Source organism: Cloeon dipterum, chromosome 1, assembly GCF_949628265.1.
Source record: "Cloeon dipterum chromosome 1, ieCloDipt1.1, whole genome shotgun sequence".
Lineage (NCBI taxonomy): Eukaryota > Metazoa > Arthropoda > Insecta > Ephemeroptera > Baetidae > Cloeon > Cloeon dipterum.
In genome coordinates, this window is record NC_088786.1 from 35,391,716 (window position 1) to 35,409,769 (window position 18,054).

Here is an 18,054-nt window from a genome sequence, read left to right on the forward strand (position 1 = left end):
GCGACAGAGATAAGTAAGAAGCAACAAAGCCAATTAGCTGAAAAAGTTATATAAGGACGGGCGGCAGCTTAATGCGAAATCTTCTGATTCAGTGGGTCGCCTAATTCTTGGGTAATTGAATCGAGTGCCGAGTTTCTCGCAGAGGGAGGGCATTAATACGCGCGGATGTGCGACGTCGGTGTGGAATTATCGTCGGACGTGGTTGCGGTCGGGCTGGCACATAAAAGTCACTTTAAATCGAGTCTGGTGACAGATCGCTTTTTGCAGCACAATGAAGCACTTTCAGCTGCTCGCGTTCTTCGCGGTTTGCATTGCACTCGCTCCGGTAACTTCGGAGCCGATAACGACGCCCTACATTCCGTGCAAAGAACTGCAACCTCTCAGGACGCTCAACATCCAACAGGTATATTGGTTTCCGTTACAGAATTTGCATGCATCGAAATATTATAGATCAGCGCTAGTGAAAAAAAGAAACGAATTTGAAATTCAATGCTCTGTCACGGTTTTTTTCAGCTTGGTGGTGAATGGATCATAAAGAAATCCTACGCTGTGAGTGAAGAAGCGTCATCTTTGGCTCAAACAATTGCTAAACCGTCTCGGCAATGCATCAGCCAAGAAATCTCTCAGATTAGAGGCCCTTCGTTGGTTCTCTCCACCATTGATCCACAATCCCCAAACAATAAAAACTCCACCTCATGCTTCGTCAATGTGGCTCAGCAAGGTCTGTGGAGTTGCAGTCTGAAGGGACAAGGTAATATTTTACGCAAAGCCTTTACGTATTTCCAAAACTGTCAACAATTCCGTAGATGGATTCGATGTCATGGTCGTTATGGGTGAGCCCAACAGCTTCCTTCTCCTCGCGTCAGCATGTGTCAGCGGCAAGTACTTCCCTGGCATGGAGAGATACCACCCTGCAAAATTCGCCCCAGTCCTGTGGCTCTTCCAGAAGAAAGATTCGACTCCACTCACGTCCGACAAAATCAACGTGATCGACCAGAGAGTTCAACAAATTCTGCAAAGACCCCCAATCCAGCGAGACATCGATTGTCTGCTGAGTGATCGATTCAATGGTGATGGGAAGCCGCTGAGCAACCAGGACCTCAACGATTTCGATAACCAGGACATTGGCATCAATCGTCCTACCGGAAACGGCTTCCCCAACGCAAACAACAACGGACACCTGCCAGTGCCTGGAGGAAACCGAAGCACCAACCCTCACTTCGGATCTCAGGGAGGCTCCACCGTGCTGAAACCCGGCAATAAGCCTCAGACGGGAGTTGACTACGCCCAGCCTGGAAATTCTGGCGCCCTCCAAAACAAGAAGCCGCATCCCCCTGAGGTGCAAAAGGTCATCGACAGCATCAACAATTGGTTCAAAAATCCGATTAATAAGAAAAACAACGGGCATATTGACAACAGTAACAATGGAGACTTCAACCACAACAATGGCAACAGAAGACCTGGCTCAAACAACGGGAACGGAGATTTCACCCCCAACAATGGAAACAGATTACCTGGCCACAACAATGGGAACGGAGATTTCGACCCCAACAATGGAAATAGAAGACCTGGCTCCAACAACGGGAACGGAGATTTCGACCCCAACAATGGCAACAGAAGACCTGGCCACAACAATGGGAACGGAGATTTCGACCCCAACAATGGCAACCGAAGACCTGGCTCCAACAATTGGAACGGAGATTTCAACCCCAACAATGGCAACAGAGGACCTGGCTCCAACAATGGGAACATAGGTTTCCCGAATAATAACAATTTTAACTTTAGGATTGGCGAGGGACAAGAGGAAAAAACGGAAGCCCCTGAGACCGATGGAGCCATCAGCGAAGCTACCGCCGCCACGCCTTTAGTAGAAGCCACTACCATCAAGGCTACCACTCGCGCTAACAATGGAAGAAGATTTTAAAAACTATTTCAATACATTGCATGAAAAATAAAAAAGTCAGCGTTTTTAGCAAATCTATTTTCCGATGTATTTTTTTTTGCACGCCAGACAAAAAGCCAGCCAAGTTTTTATCCAGCGAAATGCTTTGCCAGACGATTAATCCAAAAATTGCCTGTAAAACTCAGCATGCTCGCTCGGCGCAATGAAAACGCCGAAAACATAGCATCAGGTAATGCGAAAAGCGGTGTCGCAGTGTAAATGGAGGGACACACTTTCATTGGAAGCGCGCCGTGTACATATATATATGTACCCACCCGACAAACAATATCAGAGCCGTGATAAAAGCAGCAGCGTAATATATATATAAAACGAGAATGCTTTTAAGCAGCGCAGAATATATACACGTCCACGCGAACGGCGCGCGCGTACACATGCAATTTTTTTATTATTGCATTAAATGGCGGAGAAGCGGGCGAGAGCAATAGTCGCTCAGGCGCAATTTCATCATCGCACAGCTACAAACACTAAACAGAAGAGAACGACGCGCATTTTTTAACTTTCCGCGAGAGTCTGTCTTGTCGCAGTGGAGCTTTCATTTCTCACCACTCCCGGCGCACTCTCGCATTCCGCCGCCGAGTGAAATAAAACCCAACCGGCAAAAAAAAATTAATTTACTACATCCTTCCCCAGCGAGGCAGATTTCGCCTGTTCTGAGAAGCATTATTTATTTTTCCCCGCGATTGCATGTCTCGATGTGCGGATGGAAACTGACTGAGAATGGATTCTTTTGTAATTCGCACAATTAACTCTCTGGCATGTTTCCATGCGCCCTTTCATCGCGCAAACGTGGCGAGATTGTTCCGCAGTCACTTAAAATTCAATCATGAAACGAGCTGGCGGTGTCCGACAAAGAAGGAAAATTCCACACTAATGAGCATCGCAGCACGGAATGAAGATTGACATAATTTAGCCCGCAATGAGGTCACCATTATGCACATTAGCAGCAAAGAGAGCGAGAGCCAGCAGGCGCACAGCCATTTGCCTTTTTTTTACCCTCCATTCTTTGTGTATTCATTTAAAATGCTACCGCCTAGATGTAATTGTTCCCCAGTTATTACGAAGGAAAAAAGCAAGCGCTCACACCGAATTAAACAATAATTATTATTCGCCTCCGCTCTTGTGTGTTGCCGCCGCAGTTTTTATTTCATAATTTAAAAGCACCGCTCGTGGCCATACTAGAACAATGCTCGAAAAGGCCGCGCGCGCGGCAAAGAATGGAAAGGACCCTTTCTTTTTTCTGCTGCTGGCCAAAAATGTGTAATTCGCGATGTAGACTGCACTCGGAGAGCCTGAATCCAACGGTTTTCCCGATTCTTGCCACGTCATTTGGAAATAAAAGCAAAAAATAAAGTAGAAACCTCGCCGTGCGGAAAGATTGCGCGTTACGCCGTTTCTGGGCAAGCGCAAGTCTTGATTTGCGGTGGAACTGCTCGATATGGAAGCACTAAATTTCGCCGCCACGTCTCATTGTTGAGAGAGTGCGGGTAATAGAATATGTTTCTGAATTCTCGGGAAAGCTATATCTGTCGTAAGGCAATCAGTCTATACGTTGTTGTTTTTTTCTTCGGCAGGCTCAAAATTTCAATCATTATAACGGTAGGAAACCATAGAAATAATGCCTTTCTGGCATTCAGAAAGAAATTGCTGTACCTCCCGTATTGATCATTTATTATTGGGTAGACCGCAAAATTTGCCAATTTTGTCGATACTATAGAATGTATGAAATAGCTTAGAAAATAACCAGTCACAGGATATTTCTAATTTGTTAATTTTGTTAACTTAATTTTTAATTATACGAGATGAAAAAATATTTTGAGAATTAGCAGATCTAATATTGTCTAGTCAGCGGACCAAACGCAGAGGAAAATTGTTTTAATTGACCAGTTGCATAAACCCTTAGTTATTGAAGCCGCCAACAGATGGCGCAACCACAGACTTTCTTAAAAAATTTTGTTTTAAGCGGTTTTAAGGCATTTTCGCTGCGATTTCAGACCCAATATAGCTGTATTACTTTTTCTAATTAATTTGCTTTTTTTTAAACGTGCTGAAAACCAAAATCGGTTCAGCCATTCGCCGTAGAAACGTTGGTAAAGATTTTTTTTTTCAAAAAATAGTTTTTCACGATTCTACGGCGATTGGCTGAACCGATTTTGGTTTTCAGCACGTCAAAAGAAAGCATATTTAATTAAGAATGCACGGTAGCTAGATTGAGTCTGAAATCACAGCGAAAAAGCCTTAAAACTAAATTTTTAAGAAAGTCTATGGTTGCGCCATCTGTTGGCGGTTTCGAACACTTAGGGTTTATGCAACTGGTCAATTATATTTACTCTCAGAAGAGCAAATAATAGCTTCCATGAAAAAGGTATTGTATCAAGTATTCAGTTTTACCGTTTCTCAAACAAATTTTAACCCATTCAATAATTAATTCTGCACAAATTTTATATTATTACAATGAAAATGGCTTCAAATCGATCCGAAAGTTGTCAGAAAATAAATTGACGCTCTTGGCAAGGAGGAAAATACAATGTCCGGTGTTAATTACAATAATTACCTATCATTCTTATCTAATATCAAAAAGAAAAATGTTAAATAAATTGTTCTGGGTCATTACCATAATGTCGTGGCTATGAAGAATTCGTAAGCAACCCAGATTTTCCGCTCCGTGGTCAGAGAAGAGATAAGAATAACCCAAATTCCTGGAAGAGAGGAAATATGACAAATGGTCTCCAAACAGACCCGATGATGATAATCTGGCAGCCGCAGTGACAAACAACAAATTTGCGTGCAACCGCACAGAGTGCAGCAGCAACGACGAGAGTTTTGCGTTTCATTCAGCCGGAGGTGCGTGAGGCAGGCGCGCAAAATAAATGATAAGAATGATTGATGCTTTCAGAGTTTTTAGACTAGTGTCGCCTCGGCAGGCAGGCACAATAACGCGGCCCGCTTTGCATACGGACGAAACTCGCACAGGTGCAACCTTTCCCGTACAGAAGGTGTACCTTGTGTGTCGGGCGAGCAGGCGGAAAATAATATATATCGCAGGGCCTGCCGCGCATAAATTCATAAGTGAGCGCTTTTGCATTTCATCTTATACACGCGACAGCAAACGAATTTCGGCGCCTTCAGCGGGAAATAGGATTATCGAGGCGCGGCTAAATACGTTTTATTCGCCCATAAATAAGTAGGCTCCCTTCGCCTGCTAAAGTGATCTCTTTTGTTATTATTATACGCAGCAAGTGTTGTGAGCAAACACATAATGTGTTGGTTGCGGACGAGAACTGCTCCTGGAACGCAGGGCATTCTACTGGCGAACTTATCCATTAAAATGATCCTAGATCCTTGAAAGTTTTCTCGTTGTTTGCAGTTAGCGACGAGGTTATACGGCAGTGCAAGGAAGGATATTACTGATGTTTCTGTGTAGTTCGCTATGAAACTTTTTTAATTTATTGCACTAGCTTATTCTTATTACTGCATATTTCACTAGGAGAATGTGCATTACAATCATTCTCACATGGTTTTAATTTAATCTCTATTTTGCTGAGACCGCTTGCATAAGCCCTTACAATTAGTGTTCGAAGCCGCCAACAGATGGCGCCACCTTATACTTTCGTAATATATTTAATTTTAAGGCACTTCCACTGCGATTTCAGACTAAATCCTGCCACCGAGCATTCTTCACTTAATATGCATTGTTTTGGCGTGCTGAAAACCAAAATCGGTTAAGCCGTAGAATCGTAAAAAACTATTTGTTGAAATGTAAAATCTTTTGCAACGTTTCTACGGCGAATGGCTGGACTAATTTTTATTTTCAGCACTTCAAAAGAAAACTTATTAAGTGAAGAATGCACAGCAGCAGGATTGAGTCTGAAATCGCAGCTGAAGTGCCTTAAAATTAAATTTATTACTAAAGTATACGGTGATGCCATCTGTTGGCGGCTTTGATTTTATTTTCGAAAAATATCTGGTTTTGTTTCAAGAGTGCTCAACCAAATTTTCAAATCACTGGAAACACGCAGAAAAAAGAGCCACTAGTTGAATTCCCTTTTCGTTTGGTAACAATCACTGTCGCCCACCGCGACTGACCGATTTGGATTTGGCCAATTAACGCGGTAATCGGAGCATTGTATCACGGCGCGGTGCTCGTGTGTCCAATTAACTTTGTATCAGTCAGGAACAAAGACATGAAAGGGCCCGGGTAAGACGAGTGCCATTCACCATTCAGGGCAGCGTCAAGTGCGAATCAGAGCAGAGCATTTTGTGCAATTTATGTCGCCGCCAACCAGCCAGTTGCGCTTCACGCTTCGCAAATATGCGAACGCACACACTCTCTGCCCCGGCAAACTATCGTTTTGCGCTCAACAGCGAAAATAACATGCACACACGCGGGAGCGAAATAGCTGAAAACTTTATTGCCGCTCGTGAATTTGTGAGTATTATTACGACCTGCGTTAAAGTACGTGCGCGTTAAATTTTTGAAACGCCCGAAAACTTTTTGAGTGTCAGCCTGAAAAATTATTATTCACGTCTGATGGGAAAAGTCATAAAGTGCGTTTTTTATTCTGGAAATAAATTATTTGATGGTTAAAAACCTCGAGATGTAAAAGTTATAATCGATTAGAGTGGTGCCATGAATCGTAATTCAATTTCTAAACTTAAAACGATATAAAAAATACTTTAATTTGCCACAAATTCAAAAAAGGGAATATATAGAGAAATTTATTTTGTGTTCGTTGTATGTTCTGCAATTATTGGCTCATTTGTTCCTCCCTCGTGGCCACCCCACATTCCGTAAATTATTTCTTTTTCAACACTTTTTCCAAGAGCCCCTCAAGAATTCCATTGATTGCAACGTCCTTCTGGTGATTGGCGAGAAAGTTTCCACCCCAATCAACGCTCGCAAGCGAAAACAAGATGTGCAACATTAAAAGCAAGTGCCGCAATTGGACGGCAAATTAAATTTAACCGGACGAGAATTGAATGGCGTTTCCCTTCGGATAGAAATGAGCTTGTGTGGAGTTGGCGTCACGTAAATCCATCGGGCATGCAAGCAAGTGCAGGCAATTCAAGCGAACGGCGCAAATCTTTAATCTGGTAGCGAACGGCCCTAAAGGTCATCCCAGGAGCCGATAACGTGTAAATCTAAATGTCTCTGGTGCCTCCCTTGGGCTCACGCACTGCGTCCCAACGTTAACTGCGCCGGAAAATGAGAGTCGCTTTCCCTTTTCTTGCTTTCCTGCTCGTCGCGGGCGGACCGCCCCCCAGCGGCGTAAAAATCCCCCTTTGGCTCTTTAAATGAGGAATGGATTTTCTATTTAGTGGGGAAAGATTTATGGCGCCACTTTCATACGCATTACTCACTGCGCGTTTCGCGAAAAAAATAAATATTATGTGAGCTTGAATAGGAGGAGGAGCCGCAAGAGGGCCTATTTTCCTATTATTTATTGCTCTCGCTCAGATTCTGATCGGCACGCTCTCCCTGCTTTGAAAACCACTAAAATTTCGATTGGTCGAGAGTGACTGTATTTGAGACCAGAGCATTTTTCCTATTTCCTGCACATTATCGACTTAATTTAACCAACTGTATTAAATTTTTAAAAATGGACTGCTCTACAACCAGCACAGGCACGCCTGAATAATATGCATCCCCATAACATTACCGCAAATATATATGCAAATTGCAATTTGCATGTAGCATCGTGTTGTGTTGAAATACTTCGCAGGAATGTGGAACAGCTAGCTGAGTTTTATTTTTTTTCCTGCGTCACGAGCAAGCTGCAGCCTCACGTGCTCACTGGACGACGAAAATTTTCTGCGCATCAAAGAGTTCCATGTAGAGATTCTCAGAAGCTGTCTCGTTAGAGATGAAAATTTTGATGTCTCTTATAACGATGTATACCTTGTAAACCTACGTTTGTTATTTTAAAAACCACATTAATGCACTCTGGTCTTTTTTCAAAAGCCCCATTACTGGATTAAAAAATATGCAGAGCGTAAACCCACTATTTTATAACTTTCCCAATTAAAAATAAAAATCAGCATCCTGCAGAGGAGAGAATTTTTACGTTTGGACTTTGACATTTGGCTTACTCAATTCTACCTTGCGCAAAAAATCAGGACTAAGCAACTTTCCCAAAAAAATGTGAGGAATTTTTACTAACGCGAACAATTTGTTTATGAAATTAACTCTTTTGCATATTTGCTATCAAATTTCGAATAATCCGCGAAATATTAGTTTTTCTCCCAAAAGCAGAACTAAACAGAATCCTTAGGATTTTGTAAATCCCAGCGGGGTCCAGATGTGCGATAAAATTGGTTCGCACTGCGCAGATCCAAGATGGCGTCTGAATTTGGGAAGCAAAAAGCTCTCTTTGGATTCCCGCACGAGTGTCGAGAGTTTGTTTTTACGATCCAAAAAACACAATTAGTACAAGTTACGCAAATTATGTCACAATAAAGATTATTATTATTATTATTAATATTGACGAAAACTTGGTTTTAACGTGACCGTTTTTTCGCGCCATACTCTACCGGACGCCATATCTGAGCGTCGCACGAATCTGGACCCCGCTGGTAAATCCGTTAATGAAATGAATTGGAAAATACCTTCTGCATTCTGGACTGCAATAAGGCACAAACCGAAAAGACTTTGTCTTGGTTACAATAAAAAAAGGCCCAAGCTCTAGTCTAGTGAGAAAATACACCTGCACGCAATTGTTTTTTGGTCCCCATCGACCAGTTAAATTGTGGCAACCGCATGAGTAAAAAATGCTCGTGTGTGGCTGGTCAGTATTTGTGAGCAGTGAACTTAACTGGAAGTTTATAAATCAGTGCGTGCGTGAGGACTAACTTTGTTTACTTTGCCGCTGTATCTCGTGGTGGCACGAGGACGGCTGAATGGGTGGGTGATTTCTGGTAATGTTGTGAAAGGCCGTCTTGTGTTCGCAAAGTGTGGTCAACCTCCCTCTGCGAGCCACGCACTTTCAATTTTGGGGCTGCAGTCGTCGAGAGTGAGCTTTTTGTCGCCGCACACATACAGCATGCTGATACGCCGTTAAATTAAATGTGGCACAAAGTTAATGGCACACAGTGCGCTGCACACACGGTCCCCGGGCTTATTTTTATATACGTGGCATAAATAGCGGTGCGGCCCGCCTCCGGCTGCGAGTGCAGCTAATAAAAGTCTGCTTGGGGAACGCTTTGAATGTGTAATTCGCGGCACTCGGTGTTTGCCCCCTCGGAAAATTGCATTTTTTTCGAGGGGATTTAATCTAAACACATTTTTAGGCGAGGGTTACGACCGTTGTATATCACGCAGCTTTTTTATTCAGGCTTTTCAGGGGCGGAAACTTTAAAGAGGTGCATGCGAACATTAATCCTGCACCAATCAAACTTTGAAATGAGATCTGGAAGCCCGCAAATCCGATGCGGATCGCTTTCAACTTGCGTCGAATCACGAAATCAAGTGTCCCGGAGCAACGTAAGCCTCGTCGGGCTCAAACTGAAATCCAGCTTGGCACCACGCTCGGAATCAATTATTTTCTAGTTTGGCCGCGGCGGCAATCAAGTCGGCTTGCGGCTTGTTCGTGATTAGCTCGAGGCCCTCGGCGCGCGCGATCCATCTTGGTCCGGCGTCTATTCACATAATTTATCGAGCAAAGACTGGCGTGGCCGAGGCGGCGAGATTGCCGATGGGAAAGTGACGCAGGTGTTTCGGCCTGCTGCCGGCGAAGACGATGGAGTTATCAGCTGCTAAGCCGCGCGCGCTTTACCATTATTACTGGCGCTGAATTGGCGGCGAGCTGCGAGAGGTTTGTGCACCATTACAAATCCACCCGGTGCCGTGGAAAGATAATGAATTTCACGAACAGAGAGTCTTTGCCTGGCGGGACGCTTTACAAAGGAGAGTGCGCAGCGCTGCACCACCTGAAGTTTTCCCTCTAATGAGAATTCTTTGCCACGAATATTTCTCGCGTCGTGTGCATTAATTAAAACGCGCGGTATCCCGCTTGACGGGGACACAAGCGAGCGCATCACACCAACTTTTAGCACGGCTTTCAATGATTACGTAATCATATGTTTTTTTCTGAGGTAGAATAAATGAGGGCAGCTCGTTACACACCGAGGAAACTGCATTTAATTACACCTAAAAATTATGGCAACCTTGAGCGCACCTACTAACAGTAAAAACGTTTCCATTTAGATGTTTCTACCAACTAACCGAATATGCCAATTCACCAGTTGCACAAGCCCTTGGTGTTTTAAGCCACCAACAGACGGCGCCACCGTATACTTTATTAATAAATTTAATTTTAAGGCACTTCCGCTGCGATTTCAGACTCAATCCTGCCACTGTGCATTTTTCACTTAATATTCTTTCTTTTGACGTGCTGAAAACCAAAATCGGTTCAGCCAATCGCCGTAGAGTCATGAAAAACTATTTTTTGATATATAAAATCTTTTCCAACGTTTCTACGGCGAATGGCTGGACTGATTTTGGTTTTCAGCACGTCAAAAGAAAGAATATTAAGTGAAGAAAGCGCATTGGCAGGATTGAGTCTGAAATCGCAGCGGAAAAGCCTTAAAATTAAATTTATAACGAAAGTAGACGGTGCCGCCATCTGTTGGCGGCTTAAAACACGAAGCATTCATAAAACTGGTGTATTTTGTGATAAAGAACGTGTGGACTATTTTCAAAATTGTGAAAACAATTCAATCACATTATTACAAGCTGATCAAATATAAAAAGCGCTTTCCGACACAATTCATACGGCAATAAAAAATATTTTCCTATTCAGAAAATAATTCTGTAATTTAATTAGTAAGTCTATCCGTTCATCTAACCACCAGGAAAATAAATTAACTTTTTTGCTCCCCATTGGACGAAATCAAGGGAATCGTGCCAGTGAAATGGGCAATAACGAAAGGCGCGATTGCAGACTCAGGCTTCCTTTGTGAGCCGGCCTGCTGGCACCGAATCAATCCGTCGGTTTCACTTGCACATTTGGGAGAAAATTCATCAGCAGGCTTGCAGCCGGCGGCAAGAGCGAACGTTTTAATAGCCGGGCGCAGATTTTTCACCAACTGCGCGATACACTTTTGAGTCTGCCATTTCAATCTCACTGCTGCTGCAGCAATCATTAGCAACAGCAATGGAATGATAAATGTCCTCTCATTAATAACAGAGTCCGCCGGGCGAAAAAAGGGCGGAAAATCGCGCTGCTGCCGAGGGAAAAAGGCAGTGCGTTGCAAAAATGGGAAAGAGCAGAGAGGTTTTGTTTATGCCGGGTCGCCAAAGGTGGAAATGCGGAGAGTGAGCGCGTGTTTTCGCGAATAAATGCACTCGACTGGTGAGCGACAGTGATGGCGCACATCAGATAAATGATTTATTGCACTCGTCGCTAATATAGGCCCCGTCGTTTCCATCTCGCTCTCGCTAACGTCACACCGTGTGCCAAGTTGAAATCACATTACCAACAGATATTGTGCAGTCATCAGCTGGAAAATGACTCGAATCTTTTGAATGAGGGAAAATGCAATCTGATTGATGAACGGCAAAGTTGAGAGACGCGAGGGGACGAGCTTCAAACGAGTTTCGCGGCCTCTTTAGCAAATCAAAATCAGCGAGAGAAGTCTCCTCTAAACTTCTGCCCCAGTTGGGCACGGGTATGAAAATACGCAAACCAGCTCCGGCCGCAAAAATTTATGCAGAGCATAAGTCGCTGTTTGACCACATGGCCTAGTTCTCCACGCTCTACGAACCTCTGAAATTGGCTTTTCGGCCGTTCATGTGTTATTTGTGAGCGAGAAAATAGGCTCATTGCAGCTTCTTTCCTCTGCGTCGAGCTCCATTCTTTTATAATTTACTCGCAACACTCTAGCTCCGGCTGGCCGAAATACATATACCTGTCCGTCCATCTATTTTTATTTGCACATCCATAAAGCAACGCGAACGCCGAGTGTGAAATCGATAAAAATGTAATCTTTTCCACGCTGGCAATGTGTTCGGCCGTTCTCGCCAAAGTTTATATTCGAAAGTTGCAGTCCCTGCCTGCCGGAGAAGCGGCATTATTTTTTCAATAATTCATCCCTCGGCGTTCGGCAGGCAGTTACTGTTTGTACCGAAACTACTGCAGCGGTTTTATCGAGTTTTGTTTTCAGTCAGCACCGCTCGCTGATCTCTCTTTCACTCTATATACATATTTCTCTGCTATAAATTATTCGCAGATAGACCTACCATGCGCGCAAATTTACGACACAAGTTGTTCCCGCGTGGATCAAACATTGACATCCGAGCTTGAATAAATTCGGAGGACCGTGAAATTGTGTCCGATTCGTATAGAAATCTGGTCGATGAAATGAGCCAATGAAAACGAACGGCGCGTCCTGCTGGGAGCAGTTGTCCTCCAACGAAATGAAAACAGTGAAATGACGTATTTTTCATTAGGTTTCAACTATACTGTCTACGTAACATTTTTACCAGAAAAGCTGTACAAATAAAAAAAAACTTGAAATTTTCTAAAGACGTCAGACCAAAAAAAGCCAGGCTAAAGCCTTCGGAGAAATTTAGAGTTGTGGAACATGTTTGCTGTCTGATATTTAACGCCTGCAGAAGGAGTTAAATAAAAAAGAGAAGGAACCGAAGCTATTCCTCTCGGCATAGAGCAAACTAACGTTGCAGAATGTTTGCTCGAACTTTAATTGGCGAGGGTAAAAAACAAACTTTTAATTACCGTCGCTCCTCCTTCAAGCCAATTTCTCGCCAGCTTTTTTTAACTTGGCTGGGGCGTCGATACGGTTAATGTAGGTGGCTGCTGCTTCTCGCTAGTTGAGAATTAATGACAACGCCAGCTTGGCATTGTAGCGAGAGCAGAGCAGCAGGCGCAATTGCAGAGCCGACGGAAACTCTCCTTTGCTCTTGACAGCTGTGCAGGACGCGTCACACCATTGTAATTCGGCCTATATATGTTGATTCAATCCGCCTCCCGAATCGATGGTGTAAATGCAAAGCTCAAGACTCGTCATTAGTCACTCGATCCTCCCGAGCGAGTGCTTCTTTTTTTAAAGATTTTTAAAAGTTGAGACGGCTTTCAATTTATCTGCTGGCATTGAGAGCCAATTAAAGTCTAGTGTACAGTATATTGTGTTTCTGGACGAGTTCCAAACTAAGCTGCTTATGCAACCCGCACACACTCCGGTGACGTGCACGTTGCATACCCTGCGCCTGCACGGTGCAAACTAATGATGTGTATGTAAGCATTCCGCGCAGAGCTTCCTTTCGTAATGAAGTTGTCTTTCAGCCGGAATTAGTTTGTTCAATTCACTGTGACGCAAAGTACTTCTCTAAATGCTAATTATTTCGTGGTAATTATTCTCTCCGAGATGCGGTGTAATATAATTTCCTTCTATTCTGTTATGCACTTTGCACGCGCGCTGAGTGATGCAGTGAAAACCGGCAATTAGCATTCTACATTTGTTGTATTCACTACCTTTGTATTATTTATTTTAGAGCACAACTGGAATTCTATTTTATCTGCGCGATTTTAACTCCGTTATGGATGATGGGTTGTTAGATTATAAAATTATATGGAGCGAGAGAATTTACTATTCATGCGTTTTCAAAGCAATTAGCGTGCGTTTTACAGGTTGGATTAATTTAAAATGATGCATGTAAAGCTCTTTTCGAATATATGTGCTAGAATGGCATAAAAGCAGATATTATTGCGTTACTGCAGATTCCTTAACTTGAATATTAATTTTGTTTAAATCACCGGGGGCCAGGTAACGATCTGTGTTGGTTCCCGCCGGTCAGAAGACAATATGGCGTCGAAATAATGGGGGCCTATCAGGAGAAAGTCCAGTGGCCAATTAGAAGCGTCGAAAAAGAGGCGTGGCAACCGAATAATTTCATTCCTGCGTATTTTGTTACATTTCCATAAATTTCCGGGCTTAACCAGCTGTTAGTAAAGAAATAACAACAAAAATATTCATTGTGCACGATAATTTCATCATACCTTTTCCAAGCCAATTTTATTTCATGTTTGCAACTTTCCCGCCGTAAATCCGGTCCCCGGGGGTTTAAAATTCAGTCTTTTTTACAAGTTTATGGGACGAAAAAAGAGAAAACATCGCAGATATTAATTCTTGCGTCCTAAATATAACAACACAATGCGCAGTTGAAGAAAAAAAAACGATGTCTCTCTTTTTTTCATATCTGGAAGCCTCTATTTTCCTCCATTACTTTTTCACAATTGTTCCATCCGAGAGGGACGGCATATCTCCCGTATCACTGGCGTCTGAACAGCAGTAAGAACTCCTTTCGTCTCGAGTAATCTTCCTGTCAGTACATTTTGGCAGAAAAATGAGCTTCGTCGCGCAAAAAAAAACAGTGGGGAAACGAGATAAAGCCAGGCCAGGGTCTATTTGCCGCAGCGCATCATTTCGTCTAAAATTTGCGGCATGACCGAGCCTTTCTTTGACAGCGAGATTCATTCCAGAAAATGGGAGTCTGGTGTGAAGGGGATAGCAGGGCGGAATAGCCTCAAAGCCGGGTTAAATCATCTCTTCGTCTGTGTGTGCGTGTGTGTCTTTTGCGGGCCGACCAACGGAAGCAAGAGAGGTGATCACGCACTATGAGTGAAAGAGAATGGGGCCACAGCCATAAAGACAGCCAGCCAGCCGGCCTTGGAAATTGAGTCTCGCCCGAATCTATCACCGAACCTTGACAAATGAGAAGGAGACGAGATGGAGAAAAGCAACCGATGCCGCGCAGCTGAGGTCGTCGCTTGAAAAAGCAGCTGGGGGGACCATCCAACCAACCGACCGACCGACCGGTTGCTTTGCTGCCTTCATTGCTGCGTCATAGCGCTATATTGACAAGAGAAGCTACTTTAAATGTCACGTCGATAATGGAGAGACGTGTGGCGAGAAAAACAACGCTAATCTCGGCCGCCATAGATCACAAACATATACCCACCAGCGGCGTTGGAGGCCGAGGAGGAGGCGGAGGGAGAATAGCACTTCTCCATAGATAGATAATGCAAGCGGCGCGCGGCTCTTCAATTTATCAAGAGGCCGAAAGTTTGCGGTGTAACTCACTGGGCGCGCCGCTTGCAAATGACTCGCATCATTAGAGTTTTAAACAGTCGTTCCTGCATATTATGCGCAGGCTGCCGCACTTTTTCTCCATTCGCCCTTATGTCGGCGGCGGGCGCTTACCTGGCCCGAGCAAAAAATGTGGATTTTGATGACGTGAGAACTGCGGTGAACCGCTTGCTGGCCGTAAAAAATCCACTTTGCAAGTCGTAAGGCCCGCGCCCGCGCGCGGGTAATCTATTTTAATGCGCGTAGGCGGAGGCCCAAGGAGAGCTTGGGATTATGTTGGGGATGCAAATTTAAACGAGAGCAAAACTAATTTACAAGCTGCTTTAACAAGTTATCGTAAATATCAACATATAAAACTTGTGTGGTTCCTTTTAAGGGGCAACTTTGTTTGGACGAGCGTTCTCTTCACGTGCCTTTGTTTGTTAAAGTTGAGGAAATTACCATGATAAAACTAAACTTCCGAGTATCTTTCTTATTTTTCAAAATTAACGTAATAAAATAATCATAAAAAATCATTAGCCATTTTAAAAACACATTTCTTCTAATACCCCGAGGAAAATATTTGAACAAAAAAAATTCCCATTAGCTTTGTGTTATGCGCATGCTAAATTCCAATTGAATTCTTGATCCAGGTTGCCAAACTACCCAGCGCGCCATGAAAAATGGTAAATACTTTTGAAGCGATTCGGCCGCCGCCGCGAGCATAAACTTTGCGCAATAAAAATAACTCATCCCTCAAACAAAGCACGTCATCTATTTGCCAGCACGCGCCGAATCGTATATTTCTTTCAAAGTGTGGAACAAAAGCTCGGCCATAAATCAAAATTATTTGCTCCGCCGAGGAGGAATGCTGCTTGTTAGCAGACAGCGCGTGTGTTTTGCCAGAGGATTAGGAAGGAAAGAAGGCGAAACGGTATTTATTCATTCGTCCCCCAAAGCCCGATTGCCGAAACATTACACGCTGCAATTCAAATGTGCACGTTTTATGGTGTGCTGATAAATTATTCATTCGCGATGCCCATAAACAGGGATGGAGACGCTGCTTGGATTTGAGGCTGGTCGCTTTCTCCAAAAAGATCAATCTCGGCTGCCGATGTTGTTCTCCAATAATGCAGTCACCCACCCGTCGGAGGAGCTGCCGAAAAAGGGTGGATAATGGTTGACGCTGTCTCTAGGTTGAGAAATTGTTTGGTCGACGGCGCGAAAATTGGCTCAGCCAGCATTTAGCACCACTGAAATTTGCCTCTTTAGACGAGTCGGCGCAGAGCACAAGCGTGGCCGCAATTAAACGTGTCGCAAAAAGAGACGCTGGCTGGACGCGAGTGGTTGACCCTGTCAATCGATGCCTTTGACCTGCTCGGCGTTTTGCGCAGCACGTGAGCACACGGTAGTAGAAAGGAGGAAGGCAGTCGTTTCGCCGATTGAAAATTTGATCTAGTGTCGATCGACGGTTGGAATTCCATTTTCCAATTTAAAAAAGCTCATCTTGTTACATGTGCGCGCGTATGATTAAAGTGTGGCAGAAACAACTGCGCACAAAGGCGTTTTATAATCCGCTGCCACATGTTAGCGCCGGGGCAATAAATCAAAGCCCGAGAGCAAATCGAATAATACGCGAGTTTAATTCGCAGCAAAAAGCCAGCCTCGCTCTTTCGTGAAATCACAATTCCATTTTCACATCCTCGCGGAGGCCATTGCCACCGGCACTGCGCCGTCTTTGCCAACAAATCGAAGCTGTCGGTCGGTTTGCGAAAGGAGCATTTTTCCGCGCAAAAAAAAGACGTCTACATAGATGAGCAGTAAAGTGCTCGGCCGAGCGTCGTAAAACGCGCCGAACAATCGCTTTTGCATCAGTCCCTATCAATCAATAAATTAAAGGCTATAAAATGATGCTGGCTGGCACCAGTCCGTCTAAAAAAAATAAATATAAAATGTCATAAAGGCAGCGTGTAACCAAAGCAGGGAGATCCGCCGACCGAGTCCCGAGAGGCCGGTTTCCGGACAGCGGTCGCCTCGAAGCAGCCGCCTCCGCCGCCCCCGGCGTGCACTTTACGCCGCCCACATTGAGGAGTCGGCGATGAGCGGAATTGGCGTGAAGCCAGTAATTGAAAACACATGACCAGAATTCGTGCCGACTCAGCAGCCGGGCGAATACCAAATTGGTCGCCACCGCCATTGTGCAACGCTGGTGAAAAGCGGACCGTTCGCTTCGCTCGGCGCGGTGTTTTGTTTTTCACAAAGGACGCCGGGCGCGAATCAAAGGGAATGCACGATGGAAAAATGTTGGGAACGGGTGGTAAACTTGCGCGACTGGTGACGGCGTCGCCTATGTAAGGTCCGCCGCGATGAATATGTATGAGCAACAATGGCTTTTGAGCCAAATTAAAAACGAAATATCTGACTGCTGCTGCTGCTGCTGCCGAGGGTTCAATTTGTCGGATTATTATTTCCAGCACAAAACGCATTGTACATGGAGTTGGTGAAAATAGAGGAAATGTCGGCAGTACCAAAATGGACGGTGCGAAAAAAAATTGCTCATTATTTTTTTTAACCAAGCACGCGGATAATTCATTTTTTCTGTCGCTTCTTGAAATATTGCAAGAAATGAGGAAAATGATGCGTGCTCTGGTTTCGAGGAAAAATTTAATGACAATCTTCAACTAACAAGATATTCAGAAAAAAATCCTGAGGTTTTAAATTGGTTGCCTGGCTGTAACGAGGAAAATGTACTTTCGACGCCTGAAGTCATTGATCGTGTTGTTTCAATTCAAGGAAAAGCATCGTAATAAAGGTTTGATTTTGAATATGCCACTCGTAGAACAGAGCGAGATTTTAGATTTTTATATTTTGTAAAAAAAAGCAGTTAAATCTTTCTTTATTAAAGAAGCAATCAAGCATTCGCGAGTGGAAGGTCGAATTTTTCTGTGCAGTCAGCAGCAACTCATTTAACGGCTGGCCGCTCTCGCATTATTTTATCTTGGCAGAAAGTT

General features: G+C 43.9%; 3 protein-coding genes across 3 annotated transcripts in view; 2 read left to right on the forward strand and 1 right to left on the reverse strand.

Moving 5' to 3' along the window:
- The window catches only part of LOC135948217 (solute carrier family 2, facilitated glucose transporter member 3-like), a 195,301-nt gene that overhangs the window by 70,320 nt on the left and 106,927 nt on the right, over positions 1 to 18,054 (forward strand). The gene's annotated exons all lie outside the window — the stretch shown is intronic.
- Positions 1 to 18,054, reverse strand: part of LOC135948122 (alkaline phosphatase, tissue-nonspecific isozyme-like) — a 102,151-nt gene that overhangs the window by 60,342 nt on the left and 23,755 nt on the right. The gene's annotated exons all lie outside the window — the stretch shown is intronic.
- On the forward strand, positions 226 to 1,981 carry LOC135948409 (myb-like protein D). Its single transcript, XM_065497646.1, has 3 exons — positions 226 to 403; positions 514 to 751; positions 807 to 1,981. The coding sequence occupies exons 1-3, from the start codon at positions 272 to 274 to the stop codon at positions 1,922 to 1,924; spliced, it is 1,488 nt and encodes a 495-aa protein (XP_065353718.1). The 5' UTR covers positions 226 to 271; the 3' UTR covers positions 1,925 to 1,981.

Excerpts from the sequence above, each read along its gene's own strand:
- LOC135948409 (XM_065497646.1), top strand. The coding sequence starts at position 272 with ATGAAGCACTTTCAGCTGCTCGCGTTCTTCGCGGTTTGCATTGCACTC. Across the intron at positions 404-513 it reads GGACGCTCAACATCCAACAG|CTTGGTGGTGAATGGATCAT; the intron begins GTATATTGGTTT and ends GGTTTTTTTCAG. Across the intron at positions 752-806 it reads TTGCAGTCTGAAGGGACAAG|ATGGATTCGATGTCATGGTC; the intron begins GTAATATTTTAC and ends ACAATTCCGTAG.